This window comes from Pleurodeles waltl, chromosome 1_1 (genome assembly GCF_031143425.1).
Source record: "Pleurodeles waltl isolate 20211129_DDA chromosome 1_1, aPleWal1.hap1.20221129, whole genome shotgun sequence".
NCBI classification, from domain to species: Eukaryota; Metazoa; Chordata; class Amphibia; order Caudata; family Salamandridae; genus Pleurodeles; species Pleurodeles waltl.
The window spans coordinates 6,181,798-6,208,652 of NC_090436.1; the positions used below are offsets into that span (position 1 = coordinate 6,181,798).

Consider the following 26,855-nt stretch of genomic DNA (forward strand, 5'->3'; position numbering starts at 1 on the left):
CAGAGGGGTGTGTGAATAGGTGTACCTAGTGAGGTCATGTCATGTGGTCAAGGGGTGTGTGAATAGATGTCCCTAGTGAGGTCATGTCATGAGATCGAGGGGAGTGTGAATAGATGTCTCTAGTGATGTCATGTCATAAGACGGAGGGGTGTGTTAATAGATGTCCATAGTGAGGTCATGTCATTAGATGGAGGGGTGTGTGAATAGATGTCCCTAGTGAGGTCATGTCATGAGATTGAGGGGTGTGTGAATAGATGTCCATAGTGAGGTCATGTCATGAGATCGAGGGGTGTGAGAATAGATGTGTCTAGTGAGGTCATGTCATGAGATCGAGGGTTGTATGAAAAAATGTCCCTAGTGAGGTCATGTCATGAGATCCTGGGGTGTGTGAGAATAGATGTGTCTAGTGAGGTCATGTCATGAGATCGAGGGTTGTATGAAAAAATTTCCCTAGTGAGGTCATGTCATGAGATCCTGGGGTGTGTGAATAAATGTCCCTAGTGAGGTCATGCCATGAGATCGAGGGTTGTATGAATAGATGTCCCTAGTGAGGTCATGTCATGAGATCGAGGGGTGTATGAATAGATGTCCCTAGTGAGATCATGTCATGAGATCGAGGGGTATATGAATAGATGTCCCTAGTGAGGTCATGTCATGAGATCGAGGGGTACATGAATAGATGTCCCTAGTGGGGTCATGTCATGAATTCGAGGGGTGTATGAATAGATGTCCCTAATGAGGTCATGTAATGAGACGGAGGGGTGTGTGAATAGATGTCCCTAGTGAGGTCATGTCATGAGATCGAGGGGTGTGTGAATAGATGTCCCTAGTGAGGTCATGTCATGAGATCGAGGGGTGTATGAATAGATGTCCCTAGTGAGATCATGTCATGAGATCGAGGGGTATATGAATAGATGTCCCTAGTGAGGTCATGTCATGAGATCGAGGGGTATATGAATAGATGTCCCTAGTGAGATCATGTCATGAGATCGAGGGGTATATGAATAGATGTCCCTAGTGAGATCATGTCATGAGATCAAGGGGTATATGAATAGATGTCCCTAGTGAGGTCATGTCATGAGATCGAGGGGTGTATGAATAGATGTCCCTAGTGAGATCATGTCTGAGATCGAGGGGTATATGAATAGATGTTCCTAGTGAGGTCATGTCATGAGATCGAGTGGTACATGAATAGATATCCCTAGTGAGGTCATGTCATGAGATCGAGGGGTACATGAATAGATGTCCCTAGTGAGGTCATGTCATGAATTCGAGGGGTGTCTGAATAGATGTGCCTAGTGAGGTCATGTCATGAGATCGAGGGGTGTATGAATAGATGTCCCTAGTGAGGTCATGTCATGAGATGGAAGGTGTGTGACTAGATGTCCCTAGTGAGGGCATGTCATGAGATAGAGGGGTGTGTAAATAGATGTCCCTAGTGAGGTCATGTCATGAGATCGAGGGGTGTATGAATAGATGTCCCTAGTGAGGTCATGTCATCGATATCGAGGGGTATATGAATAGATGTCCCTAGTGAGGTTATGTCATGAGATCGAGGGGTATATGAATAGATGTCCCTAGTGAGGTCATGTCACGAGATAGAGAAGTCACAAGTCTGAAAATGAAAAGGGTGGCTGAAGATGGAGCTGGCCAGTTCCATCTTCATGCAATCAAGACTGGTTCCTCATTTCATTTCTGTTTATGATTTCTTTGAATGCGAGGTGAGGGCATTCTTAATACTGTCACTCCTGGATGGACTGTAGAGGATTTAAATAATTATTCCTCAATTAAATATCATGGCAGAGTGAGACCTCCTCAAGTTTGCCCCTCTATGCCTTGCACCCAGTCTGTCTTTGTCTCGTGATGCTGAATGGATGTCAACTCTCCGGTGTTTCTGATCACCTCACTTACCTTACAGGCATCCTGGTGTGTCCTGCCGTATCGAGTCCTGCTGGTCCTCACCTCCCAGAAGGGCATTCAGGTAGGAAGTGCTGCGTGTGCACCCCCCCTCTTCAGTAGAAGAATGGGTTAAAGGAAGACTTGCTGGGATGAGAGTGGATGAATGACAAACCCTGCTGGATTTGCTGCACTTCTCATGTGCCACTATTTGGTGTTAGCATAACAGACCAATTGACAAGTGTGAGTTAGGAATAAGAACTGGGTGGGGTGCTTGGGAGTGTGTGGAATGTTTCTCAGTTGCATGTTTTCTAAGTGTTTTGCAGTTGCTGCTCAACCCAGTAGATGTGTTCAATGCATTCACTATTTACTCTTGCACTAAGTTGACTTTTGTTCTGTTCTTTATACATCTCATGGCAAAAAGAACCTTGAAATCAGCCTCCTGGGCCTCTTTGTAACCTTGCTTCCCACTTCTCAGCTCGGTAATTTCATACCTTGGCACCCAACTGCTACTGTGCGTGTTTCTGCCCTTGCCACTTTCCCCGGCCATCCTCCCTCCATGCTGGTTACCAACCAGGAAGTGTCCATCTCTGCCCTACAGCATATATGGAAATCTGCTATTTAGATTCATTCTCAGTGTTGCCAATTTCATGTCTTTGCACCCACCAGATACTGTGCACCTCTCCACTTCATGCCTAAGTGTTCACTAGTTTCTGTGTATTTCTCTCTGCCCTGTTTCATCTCTTGGCACCCAACAGATACCGTGCACCTGCCTCCTCTACGTCTTCTCAGGGCAAACACTAGCTACTGGGAATTCCTCCACTGCACTCCGTCTCTCAGCCTCAGCCAGATACAGAGCCCCTTTCTCCACCTCACTTTATGTCTGAGTATCCATCCTTTACTGTGCCTCTCTCTCCACCTCGTCTCATGTCTGGGTATCCATCCGTTACTGTGCTTCTCTCTCTACCTTGTCTCATGTCTGGGTATCCAACCGCTACTGTGCCTCTCTCTCCACCTCGTCTCATGTCTGGGTATCCATCCGTTACTCTGCCTCTCTCTTCTCCTCGTCTCATGTCTGGGTATCCATCCACTACTGTGCCTCTCTCTCCACCTTGTCTCATGTCTGGGTATCCATCTGTTACTGTGCCTCTCTCCACCTCGTCTCATGTCTGGGTATCCATCCGTAACCGTGCCTCTCTCTCCACCTCGTCTCATGTCTGGGTATCCATCCGTTACTGTGCCTCTCTCCACCTCGTCTCATGTCTGGGTATCCATCCGTTACTGTGCCTCTCTCCACCTCGTCTCATGTCTGGGTATCCATCCGTTACTGTGCCTCTCTCTCCACCTCATCTCATGTCTGGGTATCCATCTGTTACTGTGCCTCTCTCTCCACCTCGCCTCATGTCTGGGTATCCATCCGTTACTGTGCCTCTCTTTCTCCACCTCATCTCATGTCTGGGTATCCATCCGTTACTGTGCCTCTCTCTCCACCTCATCTCATGTCTGGGTATCCATCTGTTACTGTGCCTCTCTCTCCACCTCGCCTCATGTCTGGGTATCCATCCGTTACTGTGCCTCTCTTTCTCCACCTCGCTTCATGTCTGGGTATTCATCCATTACTGTGCCTCTCTCTCACCCTTATCTCATGTCTGGGTATCCATCTGTTACTGTACCCCTCTCGCCACCTCTTCTCATGTCTGGGTATCCATCCGTTACTGTGCCTCTCTTACTCCACCTCGTCTCATGTCTGGGTATCCATCCGTTACTGTGCCTCTCTTTCTCCACCTCGTCTCATGTCTGGGTATCCATCCGTTACTGTGCCTCTCTTTCTCCACCTCGCTTCATGTCTGGGTATCCATCCGTTACTGTGCCTCTCTTTCTCCACCTCGCTTCATGTCTGGATATCCATCCGTTACTGTGCCTCTCGCTCCACCTCGTCTCTTGTCTGGGTATCCATCCGTTACTGTGCCTCTCTCTCTCCACCTCATCTCATGTCTGGGTATCCATCCGTTACTGTGCCTCTCTCCACCTCATCCCATGTCTGGGTATCCATCAGTTACTGTGCCTCTCTCTCTCTCCACCTCGCTTCATGTCTGGTATCCATCTGTTACTGTGCCTCTCTCTCTCCACCTCATCTCATGTCTGGGTATCCATCCGTTAATGTGCCTCTCTCCACCTCATCTCATATCTGGGTATCCCTCATTTACTGTGCCTCTCTCTCCACCTCATCTCATGTGAGAATCCATCCGTTACTGTGCCTCTCTCTCCTCCTCGACTCTTGTCTGGGTATCCATCCGTTACTGTGCCTCTCTCTCCATCTCATCTCATGTCTGAGTATCCATCCTTTACTGTGCCTCTCGCTGCACCTCGTCTCATGTCTGGGTATCCATCCGTTACTGTGCCTCTCTCTCTCCACCTCACTTCATGTCTGGGTATCCATCTCTTGCTGTACCTCTCTCTGCACCTCGCTTCATGTCTGGGTATCCATCTGTTACTGTGTCTCTTTGCATCCACCTCATCTCATGTCTGGGTATCCATCTGTTACTGTGCCTCTCTCTCCACCTCGTCTCATGTCTGGGTATCCATCCATTACTCTGCCTCTCTCTCCACCTCATCTGATGTCTGGGTATCCATCCATTACTGTGACTCTCTCTCCACCTCGTCTAATGTCTGGGTATCCATCCGTTACTGTGCCTCTCCCTCCATCTCGTCTCATGTCTGGGTATCCATCCGTTACTGTGCCTCTTTATCTCCACCCCACTTCATGTCTGGGTGTCCATCTGTTACTGTGCCTCTTTATCTCCACCTCGCTTCATGTCTGGGTATCCATCCATTACTGTTCCTCTCTCTCCACCTTGTCTCATGTCTGGGTATCCATCCGCTACTGTGTCTCTCTCTCCTCCTCCCCTCATGTCTGGGTATCCATCCGTTACTGTGCCTCTGTCTCCACCTCATCTCATGTCTGGGTATCCATCCGTTACTGTGCCTCTCTCCACCTCGTTTCATGTCTGGGTATCCATCCGTAACTGTGCCTCTCTCTCTACTTCTCATCTCATGTGTGAGTATCCATCCGTAACTGTGCCCCTCTCTCCATCTCGTCTAATGTCTGGGTATCCATCCGCTACTGTGCCTCTCTCTCCTCCTCCCCTCAGGTCTGGGTATCCATCCGTTACTGTGCCTCTGTCTCCACCTCATCTCATGTCTGGGTATCCATCTGTTACTGTGCCTCTCTCTCCACCTCGTCTCATGTCTGGGTATCCATCCATTACTGTGCCTCTCTTTCTCTGCACCTCGTCTCATGTCTGGGTATCCATCCGTTACTGTGCCTCTCTCCACCTCGTCTCATGTCTGGGTATCCATCCGTAACTGTGCCCCTCTCTCATCCTCGTCTCATGTCTGGGTATCCATCCGTTACTGTGCCTCTCTCTCCACCTCGTCTCATGTCTGGGTATCCATCCATTACTGTGCCTCTCTTTCTCTGCACCTCGTCTCATGTCTGGGTATCCATCCGTTACTGTGCCTCTCTCCACCTCGTCTCATGTCTGGGTATCCATCCGTAACTGTGCCTCTCTCTCCACCTCGTCTCATGTCTGGGTATCCATCCGCTACTGTGCCTCTCTTTCTCTGCACCTCGTCTCATGTCTGGGTATCCATCCGCTACTGTGCCTCTCTTTCTCTGCACCTCGTCTCATGTCTGGGTATCCATCCGCTACTGTGCCTCTCTTTCTCTGCACCTCGTCTCATGTCTGGGTATCCATCCGCTACTGTGCCTCTCTTTCTCTGCACCTCGTCTCATGTCTGGGTATCCATCCGTTACTGTGCCTCTCTCTCCACCTCGTCTCATGTCTGGGTATCCATCCGTTACTGTGCCTCTCTCCACCTCGTCTCATGTCTGGGTATCCATCCGTTACTGTGCCTCTCTCCACCTCGTCTCATGTCTGGGTATCCATCCGTTACTGTGCCTCTCTCTGCACCTCGTCTCATGTCTGGGTATCCATCCATTACTGTGCCTCTCTCTCTCCACCTCATCTCATGTCTGGGTATCCATCCGTAACCGTGCCTCTCTCTCCACCTCGTCTCATGTCTGGGTATCCATCCGTTACTGTGCCTCTCTCTGCACCTCGTCTCATGTCTGGGTATCCATCCATTACTGTGCCTCTCTCTCTCCACCTCATCTCATGTCTGGGTATCCATCCGTAACCGTGCCTCTCTCTCCACCTCGTCTCATGTCTGGATATCCATCCGTTACTGTGCCTCTCTCCACCTCGTCTCATGTCTGGGTATCCATCCATTACTGTGACTCTCTCTCCACCTCGTCTAATGTCTGGGTATCCATCCGTTACTGTGCCTCTCCCTCCATCTCGTCTCATGTCTGGGTGTCTCTCTCATCCTCGTCTCATGTCTGGGTATCCATCTGTTACTGTGCCTCTCTCTCCACCTCCCCTCATGTCTGGGTATCCATCCGTTACTGTGCCTCTCTCTCCACCTCATCTCATGTCTGAGTATCCATCCGTTACTGTGCCTCTCTCTGCACCTCGTCTCATGTCTGGGTATCCATCCATTACTGTGCCCCTCTCTCATCCTCGTCTCATGTCTGGGTATCCATCTGTTACTGTGCCTCTCTCTCCACCTCCCCTCATGTCTGGGTATCCATCCGTTACTGTGCCTCTCTCTCCACCTCGTCTCATGTCTGGGTATCCATCCGTTACTGTGCCTCTCTCCACCTCGTCTCATGTCTGGGTATCCATCCGTTACTGTGCCTCTCTCTGCACCTCGTCTCATGTCTGGGTATCCATCCATTACTGTGCCTCTCTCCACCTCGTCTCATGTCTGGGTATCCATCCGTTACTGTGCCTCTCTCCACCTCGTCTCATGTCTGGGTATCCATCCGTTACTGTGCCTCTCTCTCCACCTCGTCTCATGTCTGGGTATCCATCCGTTACTGTGCCTCTCTCCACCTCGTCTCATGTCTGGGTATCCATCCATTACTGTGCCTCTCTCTCTCCACCTCATCTCATGTCTGGGTATCCATCCGTAACCGTGCCTCTCTCTCCACCTCGTCTCATGTCTGGGTATCCATCCGTTACTGTGCCTCTCTCCACCTCGTCTCATGTCTGGGTATCCATCCGTTACTGTGCCTCTCTCCACCTCGTCTCATGTCTGGGTATCCATCCGTTACTCTGCCTCTCTCTCCTCCTCGCCTTATACATTTAAGGGTCATATGCTTAGCCACTGTCTGCAGGCTACCAGAAGATACCTGCGTAAATAAACATCCAAGACCAAAGCTCCCTTGAAACAACCCTGGCCACATATTTATCTGTAAGACACTCACACAAAAAAAAATAGCTTCTGATTTCCATCAGCGTCTCAACCTGCTGTTAGTGCATGTAAACTAGCAGCAGCCTCAGTCACACTTCTGCTCGTGTCCCCTCGCTTTGGGACCCCGGCCTCTAGACAGTTCTTCTTCATGAGTGCAGCACTTACAGTATTTGGCACCCGCCTGCCTCTGCCCATCTTTGCATGTTACTTCATGTCTTGGCGCCCACCTCCACTTTAATAAACTTAGATCGGGAAAAACATAGGCCGGGTTTTGCGTTCTAATCTTTCTTTCCACACAGATTGCCCATGCGCTTTGCTCCTGCAGTGTACCCCTCTAATGGATTACACTTCCCAACATTTACAAAACACTGTACAAGTTCCAGGCATTTGAGTTTGAGGACCGGCCTCTGCGCTCTGTAATCTTTCAACAGTTGACTCCTATCCATACGGTTGTCTTTCCCTAGATAAGTTTCAGTTGTTTGAGTTTGAGGACCGGCCTGTGCCCTGTGTTTTGTTTCAATAGTTGACTCATATACATACTTACGCTTGACTTTCCCTGGATATGTTTTAGGTGTTTACGTTTGAGGACTGGCCTCTGCCCTCTGTGATCTTTCAACAGTTGACTGATATACATATGCTTAGCTTTCCCTGGACAAGTTTTAGGTGTTTACGTTTGAGGACTGGCCTGTGCCCTCTGTGATCTTTCAACAGTCGACTGATATACATACTTACGCTTGGCTTTCCCTAGATAATGTTCCGGTGTTTGAGTTTGAGGACCGGCCTCTGCCCTCAGTAATCGTTCAACAGTCAACACATATCCATACGCTTGATTTCCCCTAGATAAGTTCCAGGTGTTTGAGTTTCAGGACCGGCCTGTGCCCTCAGTTTGCTTTCAAGTCGACTCATATCCACACACTTGATTTTCCCTGGATATGTATCTTGAGGCTGTGGACGGAGTACGCTGCCCGGTATTGTGTTTAAGTAGCAGGGAGGTACGCCTGTTACTGAATGAAATAATGTTTGCGTGCATGGCTTCTATGAGCTCTGCAGAATGCGACTGCCTGCTCTTCCTTTTCATTTCTTCCATCCTGCAGGTTCCACTGCTTCTTAGGACGGTTCTCACCTGAAAAGCATTTACGTTTTTCTTCCTTTAGATGTACGAGTCCGACGGTTCCATCATGGTCTACTGGCACGCACTGGACGCACTGGAGGCACCGCCAGGTAGGCGTAAATTGACTACATTCTTGCTAACAGAAAGGGGTAACTTCCTGGAAAGAAACTAAAGTATTGGATGGTGGATTTATGAGTGAGGTATGAGGCGTCCTGTATCCATTGGTGTTGAATGTGGTGAGTTTGTGCTCCTGAGACCAGTCTGAGAGAGGGTGAAGCCCGGACAAGGCACTTAAAGATGACCGTGCACGCAGGGGCCTGAGGACTACATAAGAAATATACGATCCTCTATCAGAGAGGCCCCGACTCTTGTGAAAAACCTTCACTCAAGCCTCAACACCCTTCCAGTCTCTAATAATTGCCATCAACACCTTGCATTATAGGAGTTTTGCAACCTCCTATAGAATATGAAAAGTCCTCATCAAAATGTCCACAATTAAGTCCCGCCTGATTGTTTTATTTAAGGTACAATAGGGAGGGTACCTTATATGTGCACCGTCTGCACATTGGAGATGTTAGTGATTATATATATTAATTAATTTCAGCAGGTGAGCGCCTTATCTCCTTGTTACCACCCCAGTGTGAGTTTATTTAAATACATTGTAGTTGGAGCAGATTGCCCCAAATTCAGTGACCACAGAAAGTATGGATTGAAAGCAGAGAGAGCTTTCTAGTTATCTGAACCTCAGTGAGCAGTTCACACCCTGTGCTCAACTCCACAGTCCTGTTGGCTATGAATGTGGAAGGGGGGATGGTGGGTTAGGTGGTCTTTTGGGTGGTGTCTGCTGGGGGTGCGTGCTGTGCAAAGGTACTTATCTGCTCTGTAGATGGCAGGTGGTGTCTGGTGGGTAGGATTTTGTTTGGTGTTGTACGACAGAGAATGTTCTTGGTTAGTGTGATGTGATGTATACCATGCCAGACTCTGTGAGCCCATACCTGGCTATGTGGCTGTGTAAGGTCTGTAAGAGGCTCGTGGTGCTCTCTGCACATCACTGTTCCTCCAGCCACACGTCTCTTCTCTTTCAGCTCAGGCAGTGTTTGCACGAGGCATTGCTGCCGCAATGGGACGCTACATCTCTGTTGGTGAGTCCTCGACATTTGTTTCTTTTGTGCATTGTAAGGAAGGGAGTAGCATGTGTTTGGTCTCCATTGAGATGATTTATATATTTCAACTGGGTATGGAAATTGTTTTTTTGTTGTTCTAGGAATCATAGAAATCAAAGTTCAGGAGCTTTTATTGTGCGTGCACTTCAGTGAAACTCATAGAAGGTTGTCGTTCTGTATTTTGGATATGTTTTTAAAGCCCAGGCCTTCTAGAGGAATGGCTTACACCCAAAGTTCAGTTTTCATGGTGCCAAAGAGACATGAGGTTCATTCTCAGAGAGGCTATTATCAGAGCTCTTACATAATGAGATGGCTCCCATAATTTGTCACCGCACTACCTGGCACCAAAGGGACAAGTAGATTTTTTTTACAGGACAAGTAGATTTAAGAGGAAACCTGTCCCATGGACAAGTAGGTAATTTAATAAATTCCACACCCCTCTTTTAATCAGTGTGCTCTCAATTTGTTTTAATCTAGTGACAAGAGAGCTTGACTTTGTTCTCTGTAATTGCCTAGAGTGTTCGTCTTAGGAGCGATGCATAGTGAGTATCAAGAGGGTACAGCGTGGGGAAATGTAATCTGTTTCAATCATTACCTAGTTTGGAGGTTTGGGGTGTATGTCAGGGAACCAGTGAGATCCTTGGCAGATGAAAAGGCATCTTTGGTAGTGAAAACCTCCCCGGTGTTTCTCCAGTGATGTTTTTCAGCGACACTCTGTATTTTTTGCCAAGCCAAAGGAATTTTGAAATGATTTTAAAAACATGCTTGATAGTGGATTCACCATAGAGGTCATCCTCATGTTTACTGCTTCACCTTTTCCCTAGCATGATATAACATTCAAGGACCCGGCATCTATCCGGTTGGGTATATTCCATAGAGTAACCTTTTTATTAGAATATTCTGTCTTTTTAAGCTGGATATGAACCAGTTACCAAGGTATTTTAGTTATGAGGCTTGCTAATGGTGACCCGTCCCTGAAATCTTGTCCGAGTGGTACAGTCTATTTAGAGGTAAGACCTCTGCTTTATCCTTATTGAGAGTGTAGCGTGTAACCAGAGGTTGCAGAGTACTGGTTAATGACCTGCACTAGAGCTAGAATGGCATTTTGACCTTCACTGGTAAAAACCAGAACATTGTCTGCAATTCTGTTGTTGTAGGTGCACCAGAGTGGAAGGATATGCCTGTGATGTTTTGAAATGTATTGGCTTTGCAGAGTAGTTCGAGGGAGAGGGGACAGCCTTGTCCTCTGCCTTTGCTGATTGAGAAACTGTCAGATAGAATTCAATGTGCTCTGATCCTGGCTATGGGTTGTTTGTTAAAGCCCATTACCACTTGTATATAATATTGGCCAAGATCACACTTTTGTATTGTTGAGCAAAAAGAAAAAGATGAGACTTTATCTAATGCCTTTTCTGCATTCAGTGCCGTGGCTGCTGCTGGGGAATAGATATATATGCCACAGTGGTGGCTGCCACTGTAGTTTGGGTTCAGGCAGAGTTTCCATAGGAAAAGTTTTTTTTACATTTTGTTTCATGAAACTTTCGGAAACAAAAGTTGATCCATCTCAGTGCCTTCCAGGAAAGTTTCTGGGTGATCCATCAAACTGGGGACCATACAAAGAGGGGTCCCAAAATTTAGTTTTTTCAAGTTAATTCCGAAAGACATTTTTGGGAAGTGATAGAAAAATAATGTCTGAATTGAATTACACCAACTTTGGCAGAAAGGTAGAACTTTACTTAGAAAACGTGTTTTTCATTATTTGGTTTAAATCTGTTCAGCTGTTTTTGAGAGATGCTGCTCACATGGTCATGAAGGGATTACATTTATAGTGATATCTGGACGGTTGGCCCCGCAGGAGTGCCTTGTGGCCACGTTTTACGCTGTTCTGAAGAATGAACACCTACTCAGGGGAGTTGGTAAATGTGGTTTGGGGGCAGGTGCTGGGTGGTGGATTAGGGGAGGGAAGGGAAAAAAGGTGTCCCGGTCGTGGGGGAACAATACATGCTCTCACCTTGCCCAAAGATGCTGGGGCAGGGTCTGGAACAGAGGTTTGACTGCAATACAGCGAAGGTCTCTTGCTGATTTTACCAGATAGAATTACCGGTCTGTAAAACTGTGTCCATTGTTCCAGCACCTGACAGACCAGGTGGGTTGATACCATGCATGTCTAGTTCCGACACAGCAGTATCCCAAGTGGGGCTACTGCTCTGCCGGACTCTCAGTAAGAGTCTTTGCAAGCCCAAGGACTGGGTTGTGCTACAGTGGTATGTAAGAGGTCTGGTGAGTGCTATACGTCTGAATGAAGACAGTAAGGGTAACTAACCCTAAGGCAAGTACATAAACAAACCAGAAACTCCTGAATCCCACCGGCCACAGACTTTCTCCAGAGGAACTGAGAGGTCGGTGATGGCCCAGAAGAATAACTCCTGCCCTTTCCTCTCCCCTTAGCTGTATAGGTTTGAATTTGGGAGTCTTATGATCCAGTAATATTAAAAGAAAAGCACTTTCTAACTATTTCTGTACCAGCAAAGAAAGTGACTGTTCTTAGCCTGTGTGTCTGTAGATACCTGTGCTCTGCATGCTTCTGCCATCTAGTGCTGGGCTTGGACGTTTGACGCTTGTTTTTCTTCTAAGCAGTCTTCCGAGTCACAGGTGACGCCTGTGACTCTGGTTGGTAACGTGCATAGGCATTGGCTCCAAGACTGTGTTTTTCTGCTATTGGGTTCGGACGTGTATTTATTGGTTTCTTATTTGGCGACCAAAAGCACCTACAACTGGGTCTTTTTGACTCCTATTGTTACGGAACAATCTTCACTTATCCTGTTTCATCGTAGTTCAAGGAACTTCGACAACTGCACTAACATCAATGTCTTCCTCTAGGCCCCCCCCCAGGGGCCTCTCTCCCTTTGTCTCTAGTGCCCCCTCAATAAGATTAGCAAGTCCGTGATGGAGGAAAGCCCTTCCAATATTTCCCCCAGTGCCACGCCGAGTTCCCCTGGACTCACCACCATCAAGTTTGCAATCTCTGCCTCTCATCAAGCACGACAACACCAGGTGCCAAGTCTGTCTCACCTTTCGGTCAAAGAAGACCTTCCAATAAGTGGAGCTGTGTCCATCGGGGAATGGAGACGACATATAGATGACACCTTGACTTCTTTGGGGAGCAAGAGGTTGAGGCAGAGGAAGGGTGTAGCCCTTCCGAGGCCCAGCTGGTGTTGTCCATTTGGAAGGCAAGCTCCTCCTTCGAATCTGAAGGAGAGCAGCTTTGGGGCTCTGAGGTTCAACATCTCCTGAAGACTTCCATCGTGTGTATGGTCGCGGTCCAGCCACAACCCAAGCGTGTGACCCCATGGACAGGCAGAGCACCGCCCCAACCCATTGGAGGTCGGACATCGGGCCCAGTGGCTTATCAACAGTTTGGTAGTCCACCACCACCTTCAAGCCATGGGTGTGACTGACAAAAGACTACGAAGCCAGCACCACTCCCTTCTCCAGCCACAACGGCCCCACATAAGCCACGGCCTTCTGTGGAACTCACAGGCCTGTGGACTCTGGCATCAAAGGGATGGCGAAACTGACTCCAGCCCAGAAACCGACCTCTGAACCGGCATCAAAGCCCACATCAGCATCAAAGTCCACATTGGCACAGAAGGACTCAACGTCGAAGTCAGCATCAAAGCCAAAAATGGCATCGATGACTGTCTCTGGCAACTCCGGAGCAGCATATTTTCTAGGACTTGCAGGAGAAATGGGACACTTATCAAAAGCAGCTTTTCATCCTCCCACAAACTGTGAAAATCTCCTCTAAGCTACCATCAAAGCCTCAGGAGACTCTGCCAAGAAAGAGAAAGTTATCCTTTGAGGAACAAATTGCCCTGGACGACCCACCTCCTCCAAAGCATATCAGACATAGGGACGGGGCACTAGGCCCCCCCCAGCTGGGGCTCCTCCCTTCCCACCACCTCCGTCACTGCCCTCATACATGGCACTTCTGCTTCATAGGAGGGGTCACCACACACTTTCTACTGAGAGGGGTGCCCGATGTATCCATTTATGCCATTCAGTGTCCCTATGATCCTGAATCCAGAGACGACCTATGGGACGACTATGATGTAGAGTCACAGGTGATAAAGACCCTGATTTGTACCTGACAAAATCCCCCCCCCCCCCCATGCAACCTCCGTCCCCCGATAAGGAGACTACCTCCTACCACAAGGTTATATACAGGGCAGTGGCTTTTCATAAAGTAGATATGCACATCATCCAGGAAGACAATGAATTCCTGGTCGAAACACTTTCAAAGCCCCATGTCGCCCTCTAGTTCCTCCTGATGCTGAAAGTGGTGCTTGAGATCGTACATAAGCCATTCAATGAGCCAAGTCTCAGATCATCAGGACTAGGGCGAACAAACAGTGCAAACCCATCTCAGTTGGCCTATTCTCTCGATGCACATTGGGACGAGATGAAGGGACTGCGCAAACACGTCCCCGAGGAGTTTAGGCAGCGTGGGCCAGAGCTGGTTACAGAGAGGAAGACCATCTCAAATGGCGTCATCCGCTGTTCTCTCTATGCAGCCGACATTGTGGCCAGGGGAGTTAAGGCCGACCTCCTGGTCCGTGGTCATGCCAGGCCCCGTCTCTCTTGCTTTAAGCCATAAGTACAACAGCATCTGCTGAACCTGACGTTCGACTGGCCACAAGTAAAGCAAATGATTGAAAAGCTCAAGAAAGACCAGGATACAGCCAAGGCAATGTACGCCCTTCAGACTTCCACTCCTCTAGGGTCCTTTCGCAGGTCACAGAACGAAGGGGCAGTAAACCCACTTTTCCAAGCTTTCCTGTCTCCTACAAGTGGCAGCAACAACCACAACACAAACAGTCAACACTGGGGTATTCAAGAGGGAGTTACGGGGGAGGGACAAAGGAGGCTGAGCCAAAGAAGCCTCCTCCTCAAAGGAGTGACCGTTCCGCCCACCTCCAAAATCCCACTACACTGCCGGGGAAGACTACAGGCGTTTGTCATGTGATGAGAGGATGTCACCTCCTTTCAATCATAAAACATGCTACTGCCTGGATCTTACTGCAGCCCCACCAAATATTCCATCCCACGGACAGACCCTCTCATCTGAACAAACACCAGCACCTTCTTCAGGAAGAGATCAAGGAGCCCATTCTCAAAGGGGCAATAGAACCAGTCCTACTGCAGCACTGCGCAAGGAGGGTGTACTCCCTGTACTTTCTGATCCCCAAAAAGGGGGGTTCTCCAAGGCCTATTCTCGACCTCAGGCCCCTCAACAAATACATCCTCTCACAACACTTCCACATGGTCCCTCCACAGGATGTAATCTACTCCTGCAGCAAGGCGCCTTCATGTCCGCACTCGATCTGAAGGACGCCTACTCCTACATACCTCTCCACTCTGCTCATCTCCGCTACCTACGCTTTGTGGTCAGTGGTCAACACTTAGTTCAAAGTACTGCCATTCGGGGTCACTGCTGCCCCCAGAGTAATTACAAAATGCCTCGCCATAGTAGCTGCCCACTTCCGAAGGTGCAGCATTCATGTATTCTCCTTGGATGATTGGCTGATCAAGAGTGCAAGCAGGCAGCAGTGTCTCGCGTACACCCATGCCAGTATACCCCTCCTCCACAATTTGTGCTTCACTATACGTGACATCAAGTCTCAGAATCAGCTCCTTCAGATTCAGTCATTTCTGGGGCTGCACTCAGTACGCTCACCGGCAAGGTTTACCCCAGTAAGGCACACTGCAAACATTTCATCAGATTCTGCCTCTTTAAGTTAATGGTCCGAACAGGTATGTGCTGCCTCGGACTGATGGCCTCTTGCACAGCCATAGCTCCCCCAGGCCGGACTTCCCCAGCGTCTGCTGCAGCAGTGCCTCGCAGCACAGTGGTCATGCGGGGGGTCGGTGGGAGGGTCTAGTGTTGAAATGGGCTGGTACGTATCACCCTCTGCAGTGGTGAAACAACAACAATCTGTTGCAGGGCCGGCCCTGTTCCGCAGGTGACCGTTCCCAGGGACGCCTTTCTCTCCAACTTGGGGGACATCTTCAGCAACTGACCATTCGGGGCATACGGTCGCCACAGCAAGGGGCCCTTCACATCGTTTACCTCCAGCTTCTGGACAGTCAGTTAGTGCTCAAGGCTTTCTTTCGCCAGGTTCAGCACAAAGTAGTTTTGATAAAGACGGACAGCATGTATTCTCTCCAAAAGCAAGACAGCACACTCTGCAGCTGTCAGCTCTAGGGCGTAGCATTTGGTTCTTCAGCATCTGATTTGCCTTCTGGTAGAGTACCTTCCAGGAGTAGACAACGATTTTGCAGACCTGCTCAGCAGGATGTGGCAACAAGTCCACGAGTGGGAACTCCACCCACAAATCCTACTCTGGGGGGTTCCCAAGGCCCATCTCTACTGCCCAGAGAGCCAAAGCTTCACCGTCAGGTTCCCTCACTCGCAGTTCACAGGCAATGCTGTATCGATGACTTGGTAAAGGATCTTTGCCTATGCTTTTCCTCTTTTCCCACTCCTTCCGTACTTGGTCAGGTAGCTTTGGCAAACCGGATTCCCCCTTGTCCTAGTGGCTCCCACATGGGCCAGAAAACCATGGTTCTGGACCCTTCTAGAGATGCAGTGATTCTCAACGAGAAACTCCCCAACAGGCTAAACCTTCTCATGCAGAGTCAGGGCACGATCAAGCAAACCAACCGCAGGCAACTCAATCTAGTGCCCTGGCTCCTGAGTTCCTAGAGCTCGGCTATCTTAACCTCCCTCTAGAGCAGAGGTCTCCAAACTTTTTAATGCCGCGCCCCCCCAGTTGAAAAATAAAAATCATTGGGCCCCCCTCAGAATTTTTCACAATTATTTTAGAAACATGGCAATGTTTAAATATGTCTAAACCTATTTAAACATTGCAGTTAAGTACTGTTACCTTTTTAAAACTGCAATAACATGCCTCTGCTTAAAACAAAGGCCTGTTATCTGTATAATATTTACTTTGGCCAGAGTCTGGTGCCCCCTTGGGATCCCCTCAGGCCCCCCTAGGCCCCCCCAGTTTGAAGACCTCTGCTCTAGAGTGTATGTCTCTCCTCAGAGAGGTCCACAGGCTTACTACTCGTGCCTGCTGCACTGTAAAGTGGGAAAGGTTTGCTGCATTCCTGAGCACATGGACTCCTCTTCAACCTCCAATTCAGGATATTGTCTGCTACCTTCCTCACTTGCGGAAATCGGGTCTTGCCTACACTCCATACACTATACTTAACTGCTACGGGACACAGCCTAAACTACGTGGGCTCAGCCACGTGTGCCTTTTGTCCGCAAGCGGAACAACACTTGCCTGGACCATGCATGTGCGTGGTTGAGGCAGCGGTCTAGCTGTGCGGATGGGTGGGCACGGATCAGGAGCAGGGAGAAGAAGGACCGGGTAAGTGGGGCTGGGGCCGGGTTTCGGGTCGGACAAGGGATTCTCTATCAAATGCAGGAATAGCCAGATGGATTGCCAAATGTATCCAAACCTGCTTCATTGAACCTAAAAGAGATTTGCCTGCCCCTCCCAGGCCTTCTTCCACCCGCAAAAAAGGCTCCTTGGAAACATACCCATAACTGACATTTGTAAAGCTGCTACATGGTCCACTCCATACATTTACCCAGCACTACTGTGTGGCTGTCTTTGCACATCAACACGCAAGAGTTGGCCAAGCTGTACTAAGAACTCTGTTCCAGTCTTCGCTGACATCCTCTGGCTAACCACAGCTTAAGCAAACATTGTTTTACAGTCTGCAGAGCATGTGTATCTACAGCCACACATGCTACGAACGGAATATGTTACTTACCCTGTAAGCACCTGGTCTTAGTATGTAGCGCGGTAATTCACATGCGCCACCTCAGAAGCCATTGGGTGTTGCAGATGTACTTTTGTTTTTACGTAAACTCTGTGTGTATAACTCTGTACCTGGTAACCAGACTTTTCTATTGAATGTTCCATCTTTACGCTCATGTGCTTATCCAACTAATGAATCTAGTGCTTGGATTATAAGCTCTCCAGGAGAACGTGATCCAGGAAGAGAGCGGTTAACATAAAAATATTGAATTATTTGCATAGAACTATAGTAGTGTGTGAAAGAGTTGTTTTGTTTATATATGTCGGCTCCAGGGAACACTGGACAGCATGAGTATTATCATGGAGACATGTCTCCTTACCTAGGTGGGTCCGCGGAGTCACATGTCCATCGAGTCTCTGACATATTGAAATTATTGTTCCAAGATCAGTTGATTCATGGAATATGTGGGGCTTACCCTAGATGGATCCCTTAGCACTTGTGGGGCTCACATAGGTGGAAGTGATAGTTCTGTCTTTTATTTTGCTGCAGAGTCCAAGCAGCACCTTGCGGTGAATGACTGTGACTTGTTTTTTTGGGTGTATTCCTGAATAATGCTGAACTGGGAACAGTTCCGTGTGACGTTCTTGAATTGCCTTATACGTGCTAGCATTTGATCAGTATGTTGGTACATCTTGCATCTGAAGATTGTTGCTCCTGGAATTTTTGGATTTTAAAATTTTTGAGAATATTCAATCTCAAAATCTGATTTTGAGGCAAACTCCAAGAAGTTTTGATATTTGTGTTTCCAAGAAAGCCTGCAGGGTTGAGACTTCAGTTTGGTCTCTTCAGGTTGTTTGAATATACAGAACTTTCCTCTGCTATTGTGGCCATCAAGCTTCCAGCTTTCAGTTTTTCCTCTGAAGAGTTTCCGTAACACTGTTCTTACTAGAAGCATGTCCAAGAGGGACTCCATGATATAAGGATTTAGCTCAATATGGGCCAGGATGAGGCATCTTACGCTCACAGTCTCTAGTAATATGTGGGGCGGAGGCTTACCCACCGGACCCTGTATTCTATTTAACACCAATTAATATTGTCCGATGATTTTCAGAATTATCTTTCATGACCACTAACTATTGACATTAGGTGATTATTAAATATTCAAAGAGTTACTAATTAATCTGGGTTCCCTTCATACATATTGAAAATAACAACAGGTTTTGGAATCTTTGAGAAATCCATTGAGCCAATGTTGTACCTTCTAAAAATGTTCAATTAGAAAGGAATTAGGATTACAAATGAGTTAATGTAGAAATTAGACTGTGGATCTACACAGTAGTGACTCTAAGGGAGGCCCTGCCATCTACCAGAGACAAAAGGCCGCAAGAACATGGATATCTGCATCCTGGACCCGTGAAGATTATTACTCGTAAAGCCTTTCGATGGATGTTGAAGCTGGTGCTGAATATCTACATTTCACTGGTTTGCAGGGACCTCTTCGGGCCTGGTGCTGGTGTTCGACATCCCAAACAAGGGGACCAACATCACTCTGGCTGAGGTGCTGGCGGAGCACCGTGACCCCATCACAGACATTGCCTCGGAGGTCTGCGAGGTGAAGGTAGGTCAAAGCATCTCTTTATTGATTTGGGGAGGGACCAAACAATTCCTAGAACCCTACATTCCAGACCACTTTTTGCAATATTTTTTCCATTTTCAAACAAAAGGCAACAGTTCCCAGGTACAAATTAAAGAACAATTTAAAGGAAAAAAAAAAATGGGCAACCTAACTTATTATGTCCTGCACAATGCTCTTATTAACCATGGCTCAGACAATCATTCATAACATCCTTTATTCTCTATAGTTCATTATATCATTACATCAGTCATTCTTGTATTTTCTTTCCATGTAGAAAATGACTATGTGCACATTGAGTCAATAAAACAAATATATCCCCCATCACATTCATTCACACTCATTCCCTCCAAATCATACATACCTCAGTCACTCAAACTCAACCGTAGTCATATATAATAAAACATCAAAAATCTATATTCACAATGCTATCTAAACATATTTCATACATTTACATATGAGAATTGAAGTACTTTATATCAGTTCTTTAGTTCATACTACCATTTTCTATTTATGTTGTTACGTTACTTCTCTTGATGTTGTAGCTTATATCGTGTTTTTCAAAACTGTATCTTCAATCCCAATTACTCAAAACTGTGGCTTATAATCATCTTTTTATAAATTGTGGCTTCAAATATGATTTCTTTGCGCATTTCGGCCAATCTATGCCTTCTTCAGGAAAGCCACTCCAAAAGTACTTCCAATGTAATTAACCCTGTTAGCAAGGGATTGGATTCTCATGCCACATAACTATGTATGAGCTTGTTGAACTCAATATTGGGGATTATTGGTTATTCTCAATTTGTGTGGGGTCTTGGAAAATGGCCGGACGCCGATATCTAGGGGCTTCGATGGTGACTCTTACATTTACTGTGAAAATACCCGACCCCGTGCACAGATGGATATAGGGTCCATAAATGACGTGTATTGTAATGATGCACTTCTCACCTCGAATAGGCAGCGCCTCAGGTAAACCATGAAACACATGCGAACATTGGCGCTTGTAACCTTATGGAGAACTTTAAACACATGTTCATTGAACTCTGTTTAATATTACATTCATTGGCTTTTCCCACTTGTTTTTCTCATCTCACATCCCTTAGTACCTGGATAGAGCTCGCAAGGTATGTGAATCCTTCTCCTTGTCACAGATTGGACCATTCACATATCACCCCGAAAGTCCCTCCATGGACCCCACTTTTTAGTGAAACTCTGCAGGCACCCCATCGCTGTGTATGTCGATTCTTGTGTGCACCAGTCCCTATTCATGACCCATTGTTAAATAGAAGGAACCTGCCCCTCTGACCCACCAATTACACAGCACAGATTGAATCAATGTATCATTAGCTTAAATAAATATACTTTTTGAAAATGTTTCGTATTTATTTGAATGCAATATAGGATTGGTATCTCTAAATTGGTTAGCTGAACACATTTCAAGACTTCAGAATATGAGGGGGCGTAACACTGATAGACTTTAAATCTGACTATTTGTGGGAGAAGGTGACCCTCCCCAGCAACACCCATGTTTTCTGTCTAAGAAGATTCTGGCTTACACTCCTTCAAGGCTGGCAGGGTGAAATAATTTAAGTGAAAGAGTTTTTCTGGTGCACATGTCTTCTTCATGGCTGCATATTGTCTGAAATTCATTGTCTGTATATTGGGGCCTTAAGTAAGTATACATCTTGTAGTTGTGCCTTAAGAGACATCTTTCCTTCTCCCTGAGATAGTGGTTCTTCAGAATACCAACGTGTTTGCCTGGCTTCCGTCCAGTGCCAAGAAGCCTCCTTGGTGGTTTGCTGTTCTCTGCTCAGTAGCTTTCTTTTTACAGAATGTACGGTGGTGGAGCTCTTCATAGATAGAAGATTGGAAGATGCTTTGTGTTGGATTCTAGGTAGCTGACATCCAAGAAGCCCCAAACGTCATTGTTTGTTTTGAGTTGCTACAACACAGCGCTGAGGATGTATTCCCCTGGCATCTGGAACTAACCCATTGCGCTCATTCTTCCAGGATTGCGATGCTGACCTGGTCACTGCTGACGACTCGGGGGTCCTCTGTGTCTGGAAGTCGGGAGAAGATTTCAAGCTGTTGAACAAGATATCTGCGTACGGGTGAGGCTCATTGTACACATGCCTGTGTCCTTTCCTCAGTGCCTCTCCTTCTAGTCTGTGTTTTGTGTTTCTCATCAAGCAAAGCTCAGCCCCAAGCTTGCACAGTTTTTGTCATTTCTTTTTTACTCATCTCTGTGCTGGTGAATGGCTCTTTGCAGCTGTGTCTTCTGCTGGGAGAGCAGGGCAGGGCTCTCTGCAGATGTAACAGGTACACTGGGGCATCTCTGCATCAGTCTGTCAAAGGTCTTTTACTTGAGTTTCTCGAGCTAAAGCATCCGTGAGTTGCCGTTCTTTGGGAGACTCAAAAGCTTGGTTGTACCTTGGGCAATTACAGAATCTTAACAACACCCTGGAGTATGAGATGACATGGAAGAATGACACAGTAGTGACACAATATTGAGGCTTTTATAAGTTGAAAGAACAGTTAGTGATGACAAGAGCGATTGTGGGCAAGCGAAGGAGCCCTGATCTGTCTCTCTCCAGACTGTAGGTGGTCTGTGAATTGGTAAAGCCCCTTGTAGACAGGGGGAGGGTAGTACTGGTCTTCTCTCTCAGTCCCTCTCGCCCTCTCTCGCTCTTTCCCTGTGTCTCTGTCTCTCTTTCTCCCTCTCTCTGTGTCTCTTCTTCTCTGTTTCTCTCTCTCGCGCACACACTTGTTACTCCTATGTGCAGCAAGAAAGCAATATACTCCAGTAATTACTGTAAGCTGATCACTGCTTTACTTGTGAATTGTACATTCACTGGTTTCTTGCGGAACGTGGGGTAGCTGAGACCATAAGAATTAATTTAATGGAAATACAGTCCAGGAAGAACCAAGACCCCCAGCAGGACTGAACGAGCCATGTAGTTAAATTAACAAAGTGAGAATCTGACCTTCAGTCTGGATAAAGTACAAAGCACAAGTCAGGGGTCCCATGTCCGAAAGGATCAGTAATTTGAGATCTCTGCTGTAAGTTTGCACAAATCATCTTCACAAGAGAGACTGAAGGTCCACACCTGTGTAGTGTGGGAGTGAGGAGCTGGGGACCGAGGATTCAGTATTTAAATTCTGCAGGACAATATATACAAACAAGGAGGTGAGTACATTCCAACCTCCAGTTTTGCTCAGAGTAACAGTAATGACCCTGAGCCGCCTCCTTACCCGCTAGTGTTTGCGAATAAAGGGCGGGTGACTCTCCTTCACCCCGTGGCCTGGTTCCACCCCAGCCAGGAAGGCGCCGTGCACCTGCTGAGGACAGGTGAGGCACAGAGGAAACCTCCTTGGTAGCAAAGCAGCCTAGTCTTGTTGCTGAGCCATCCAAGGCCTCTCTGATGTACCTCAGTCACATTAGGAAGATTCCTTCCAGTTTCCTGGCTGTTTACTACAGTGATGTGTCTGAAAAAGAAGGTTTTAGGAGCACTGCAGCCCCAAAGTGACAATAAAACCAGCTGTAGCAAAACCTGCACACCCACTCCACAGCACAAGCGATTCAAGTGATTGTTACCTGGGAGGTTAGCGAAGAGGTAGTCCTGGGCTCCGCCGCCTCGTCGTCTGCACCGAGCAGTGAGAAGATGCGCACAGCCACCTTCTTGGGTATAAACAATGTAATGGCAGAGTCAGGAGCAGGTCAAGAGGCTTCCTCAGCCAGGCAGCAACTGCCAGCATCAGAACCTCCTCCGGTAACATTCTGTGCAGCCCATGATTCCAGAGGAGCCATGAGCAGTGAGAGAAGCCGCTCTCCAGCACCAGAGACACTCAACAACTGATGCAAGAGCCAAAGGATACTGATACTCGGAAACCAAACCCTCCGGGGACAGCGACTTAGAGCCATCCGTCACGGGACGAGAAACCCGCATCAATTTATTTACTTCTCCTTCGCTCATCGTATCCTTGCTCAAACATCTTAGCGAATTTGCCTTAGCACCACAGTGACTGATTCTGTTCCATCAACTGAATACAGCCTTGATATTCTCCACCTCATCAAGCTTTCCAGGTGCACAGACCCTACTCTATGCTTTTTAAAGACCGCCCTGTATCTTTCCACCATGACGCCTCCCTCCTTTGCCTCCACTATTTCCTGTCCCATTCTACTACGCACGTTTCCCCAGCTTTTCTTTTCAGGATCCATCCGCTGCTTGTCCCGCATAGCACTCCGTCTCTCCAGAGTATAAATGGGGTCGAACCAGTGCTGATGTGTGCTGCGCCACCTATAGCTTGTCTCTCAGTTTCCTTCTAGCACATACCGTATACTAAGGCTCACCACATATTATCTTTCAATACCGAATTGAAAGATTCAAACAATCCACTGCGTCCAGGGAGTAAAGCGGTTTTTCACTATTCTTCACACCGATCCATTTTAAAAATTGTTTTTTTCTTCAGACACCATCTGACTCCCATCATCTGTTACAAGCTCTTTAGGGATTCCAACTCCCATAACATTTCTGTAACTTCTCTGATACTTACACTTTCCACAGATCGTCGGGCTTTATTAAATGGTAGCCCACCAGGACAACGATATACTTGGGGCTGCGCCCAATACCCCAAAAAGACATGCCACGTCCAGAGCCAGCTTACTCCATGACCAATAAGGAATCTCTGTAGGTTTAACTGAGCTCTGAACTGGTAGTTGTGACTTGTCACTATCTACGCAATCTACACTTTAGCGCACTAGTCTCTCTTGCCTTCCAGGCCACTAGAAATCATCTCATATTTGCCTTTCAATTTCCCTCATTCCCTTGTGACCACTACGGGGTAATCCATTACACACAATCCCTAATCACAGTGCACTGCTAACAACTCCTGTCTGCTAACAGTCCCTTCGGGAATGCCCATCAGCATCTTCTGCCTGGCTCACGTTCTTCTGCCGAGGCAGATGAAAAGCCAGCGGGTACATTTCTCATGCCCGGAACACATTCCATCTTCTAATCCAAATCTTGCAATCTGCAATGCCATGTGTTTCTCCTCAGAGTAGCACATCTTCTGCCCTGAGTGTTGAACAGATCTGTCAGTGACCCGTGGTCCGTTCCCCGGGTGATCTCGCTGCCCCACTTAAAAGATCTAAAATAATGGTCAGCTCACCGGAAAGCTGAATAAGTGACCTCAGCCTCTCTCAGTCTTGGACGCAAGGACAAAGATGTCCTCTTTTTCATCTCTCTCCTGCATCAAATCTATAACAAGGCTCAAGCATCCGTCGTGAGCATGTATCGTTTCTTCCACCATCATCCTTGGATAAGTTCCAGTCTCGAAGAGCAGTAATGCTCTTTGAGACAGAACCATGTTTCTGCATGAATTTTTACACTTCAAGAAACTGGGTGCACCGCTAGAAATGTTTGAGCTTTTTAAATTTTTCATAACTTTAAAGTTGTTGGGTATTACTTTTCATCATTTTTCCAATTCTCTAAACATATCTTGTGCTGGAAGTATTCAAGGTACTCTCGGGGGGTTACAGATGAGTCCATGTGCTCCGACTTCCTACCACGGAGATGCCTTGGCTTTGTCCGAACCCCAGAGATACACAACAGTCCCTGATTACTCCATGATGTACATCTTTCTTTAAGATGATTTGGTGACAAAACCTTTTAATTTCCATAAACCCTCATTGAAACCCTCTGGAAATCTCTCTTTCTATCTCACTCGCCTTCCTCACTTCCTTAGTTCTTAAAATGTGGTCACAGCGGTTAAGATCTGATAAGATTCTGAGTTTTTTCTCCACGCTCCAATAAACAGTCCACCCCCCGACTCAGCACAGCTACAATCCCTCACCCTCACTCCAAACATTCTGCGTTAGTAATTTGGGCGTAAAATTCGAGTCAGCCCTATCGTTGGAACCGGCGATCAAAGATGTTTTGACAGATTTTTTGCTACTGTGAAATCTCTGAGAAGGATGCTGCACTTGGTGCCCCTGACTTCTCTTAAGACTGTTGTCCATGCACTTCTCACCACTAAATTGGAGTACGCCAACAGTCTTTACCTGGGCTTACCTTCTGCGTCGGCTGCAGATTATACAGAATGCCACAGCTCGCCTTATCCTCAAGATCCCAATTCGGCAATTGGTGTCCGCACACCCTCGTCCATTTCACTGGCTCTCTGAGCAGTCGCATCGCATGCAAGGCACAAATTTTCTCTAAAAGAGCCTTGGAGAACAAGGGACGTCTGTACCTGAGAAACAGACTTAAGTCTAACCAACAGAGTAGATCCCTCAGGTCTGACTCCCCAAGGCTCCTCCATATTCTGAGGGTCCCTAGGGCCAGACTCGGTGGGAGGTCTTTCACCTTCTTGACGGCTAAGCTTTGGAATACGCCGTTTAATGCTTATTCTGCTGTTGGTGCCTGGGTGCTCCCTTGAGAGGAACCGCGTACTCTACAAATGCCTCTGTATTGTGTATCGTATTGTATACACTTGTTGCTATCGTACTCAAGCTCGGCACTAAACTCCCCACCACCTCAATCTACTTATTCCCGTACAAGGCCAATATGAACATCTTCACCTTACGCTTTCCTCGTTGAACTCTTTGTAAGTGTTAAACCAGCAAACTTTATTAACTCATCCTCAGCAGTAAATTTATTTATGTAGAACCTGAGCCGGCCTCACCTGAACTCACGCCTCATTCACTCAACACTGAGGTGCATTGTTACTATTTCCCTCTTCTATTAATTTGGTCTTTTTCTACCCCCGGACCTTCTCCACCCACACAACACCCTTCCTTATAACCTCAGCCCACTGCTCTTTCTACCATCATTGCCTTTACAAAGAGTCCTTTTTGTTGCACTTATGGAAAACGTGACTCCCGGTGGGACAGTATCCTCTTCAATTCTCTGAGGTTTCCCCCCCGGCATGACTTATCAACTATGCATCTCCCCCTTACACATCTCACCAAACCTCTCACTTGCCCAATCCCACTTCTTTTATTGATGCTGGCATTTTCCCTCATATTGAGGATCGCATGCTCAATGCCACAAGTTGTCCTAACTACGCACTGTAACATATGGTCTGCTTTGGACAACAGAGCTTGAGTGTTTTCGTTTAATTAGTCTCTGGTCATTTTGATCTTGGATTTGTGGCAGTCGTAAGCCAAAGCTAATGATCTTACAGCTGCCACATCAGTGTCCCTGGGCTGTCCTTGCGACTCTTCTCTCTGAAAAGTAATGTTGAGTCTTTTGAATATTGCGTTCTTTTTTGGGTGATATGGGGGCAGAGACAACTCATCTAACATCCTCACTTGGTAGATGTCTTAGCATGTTACTTTTTCTGGGCCTAAGTTATATTAGTAGAGAGTGAATTATCTTTTGAATGTTACGTTTCCTGCTAGTGGTATCTGGGAACGCCTGGAACCCTTACCCAGCAATCTGAGTCCAGAAGTGCGGTTGTGGGTGCAGATAAGGACTGTCTGGGATGCGTCAGATTCCACATACTGGCCGACTCATCCCACAATAAAGTGAAATGACGTACCCGTGTGCTAGCATGCTGCAGGTGCTAAGGGCTGCTGTACCCCTTTCTAGGCTCCATTCTTTTAACAATGTAACATATAAATTTGTAAGATAAATGAAGGGGGGTGCATGAAGTGCCTTCAATGTCGAACAGTGAATCACTCTGTGCCCTGTACGTCATCTCCTATCAAGTACTGACAGGAGCAGTGGATGAGTGAGTTCAGTCTTGACAGTACTTGATAAAATGACATGCAGGGCTGAACATACCTCAGGAGGCACTTACAAGTTAGGTATGTAAGTGGTGACTACTGCACGTGTCCATTCGTAGCTATTTCTTGTGTAATGGCTCCGTCAGATGCTGTGACCAGTCTAAGATGTCC

The 26,855-nt window shown here is 47.1% G+C and overlaps 1 protein-coding gene across 5 annotated transcripts in view; it reads left to right on the plus strand.

Moving 5' to 3' along the window:
- The window catches only part of WDR54 (WD repeat domain 54), an 86,335-nt gene that overhangs the window by 22,535 nt on the left and 36,945 nt on the right, over nucleotides 1-26,855 (plus strand). For 3 of the 5 annotated variants that reach the window (XM_069204701.1, XM_069204524.1, XM_069204787.1), the window contains 5 exons: nucleotides 1,919-1,981; nucleotides 8,370-8,436; nucleotides 9,412-9,468; nucleotides 18,816-18,943; nucleotides 20,969-21,069. In XM_069204701.1, coding sequence (XP_069060802.1) covers nucleotides 1,919-1,981; nucleotides 8,370-8,436; nucleotides 9,412-9,468; nucleotides 18,816-18,943; nucleotides 20,969-21,069 — 416 coding nt within the window. The remainder of the gene's footprint in view (nucleotides 1-1,918; nucleotides 1,982-8,369; nucleotides 8,437-9,411; nucleotides 9,469-18,815; nucleotides 18,944-20,968; nucleotides 21,070-26,855) is intronic. The other 2 variants (XM_069204615.1, XM_069204873.1) reach the window with 1 other exon arrangement.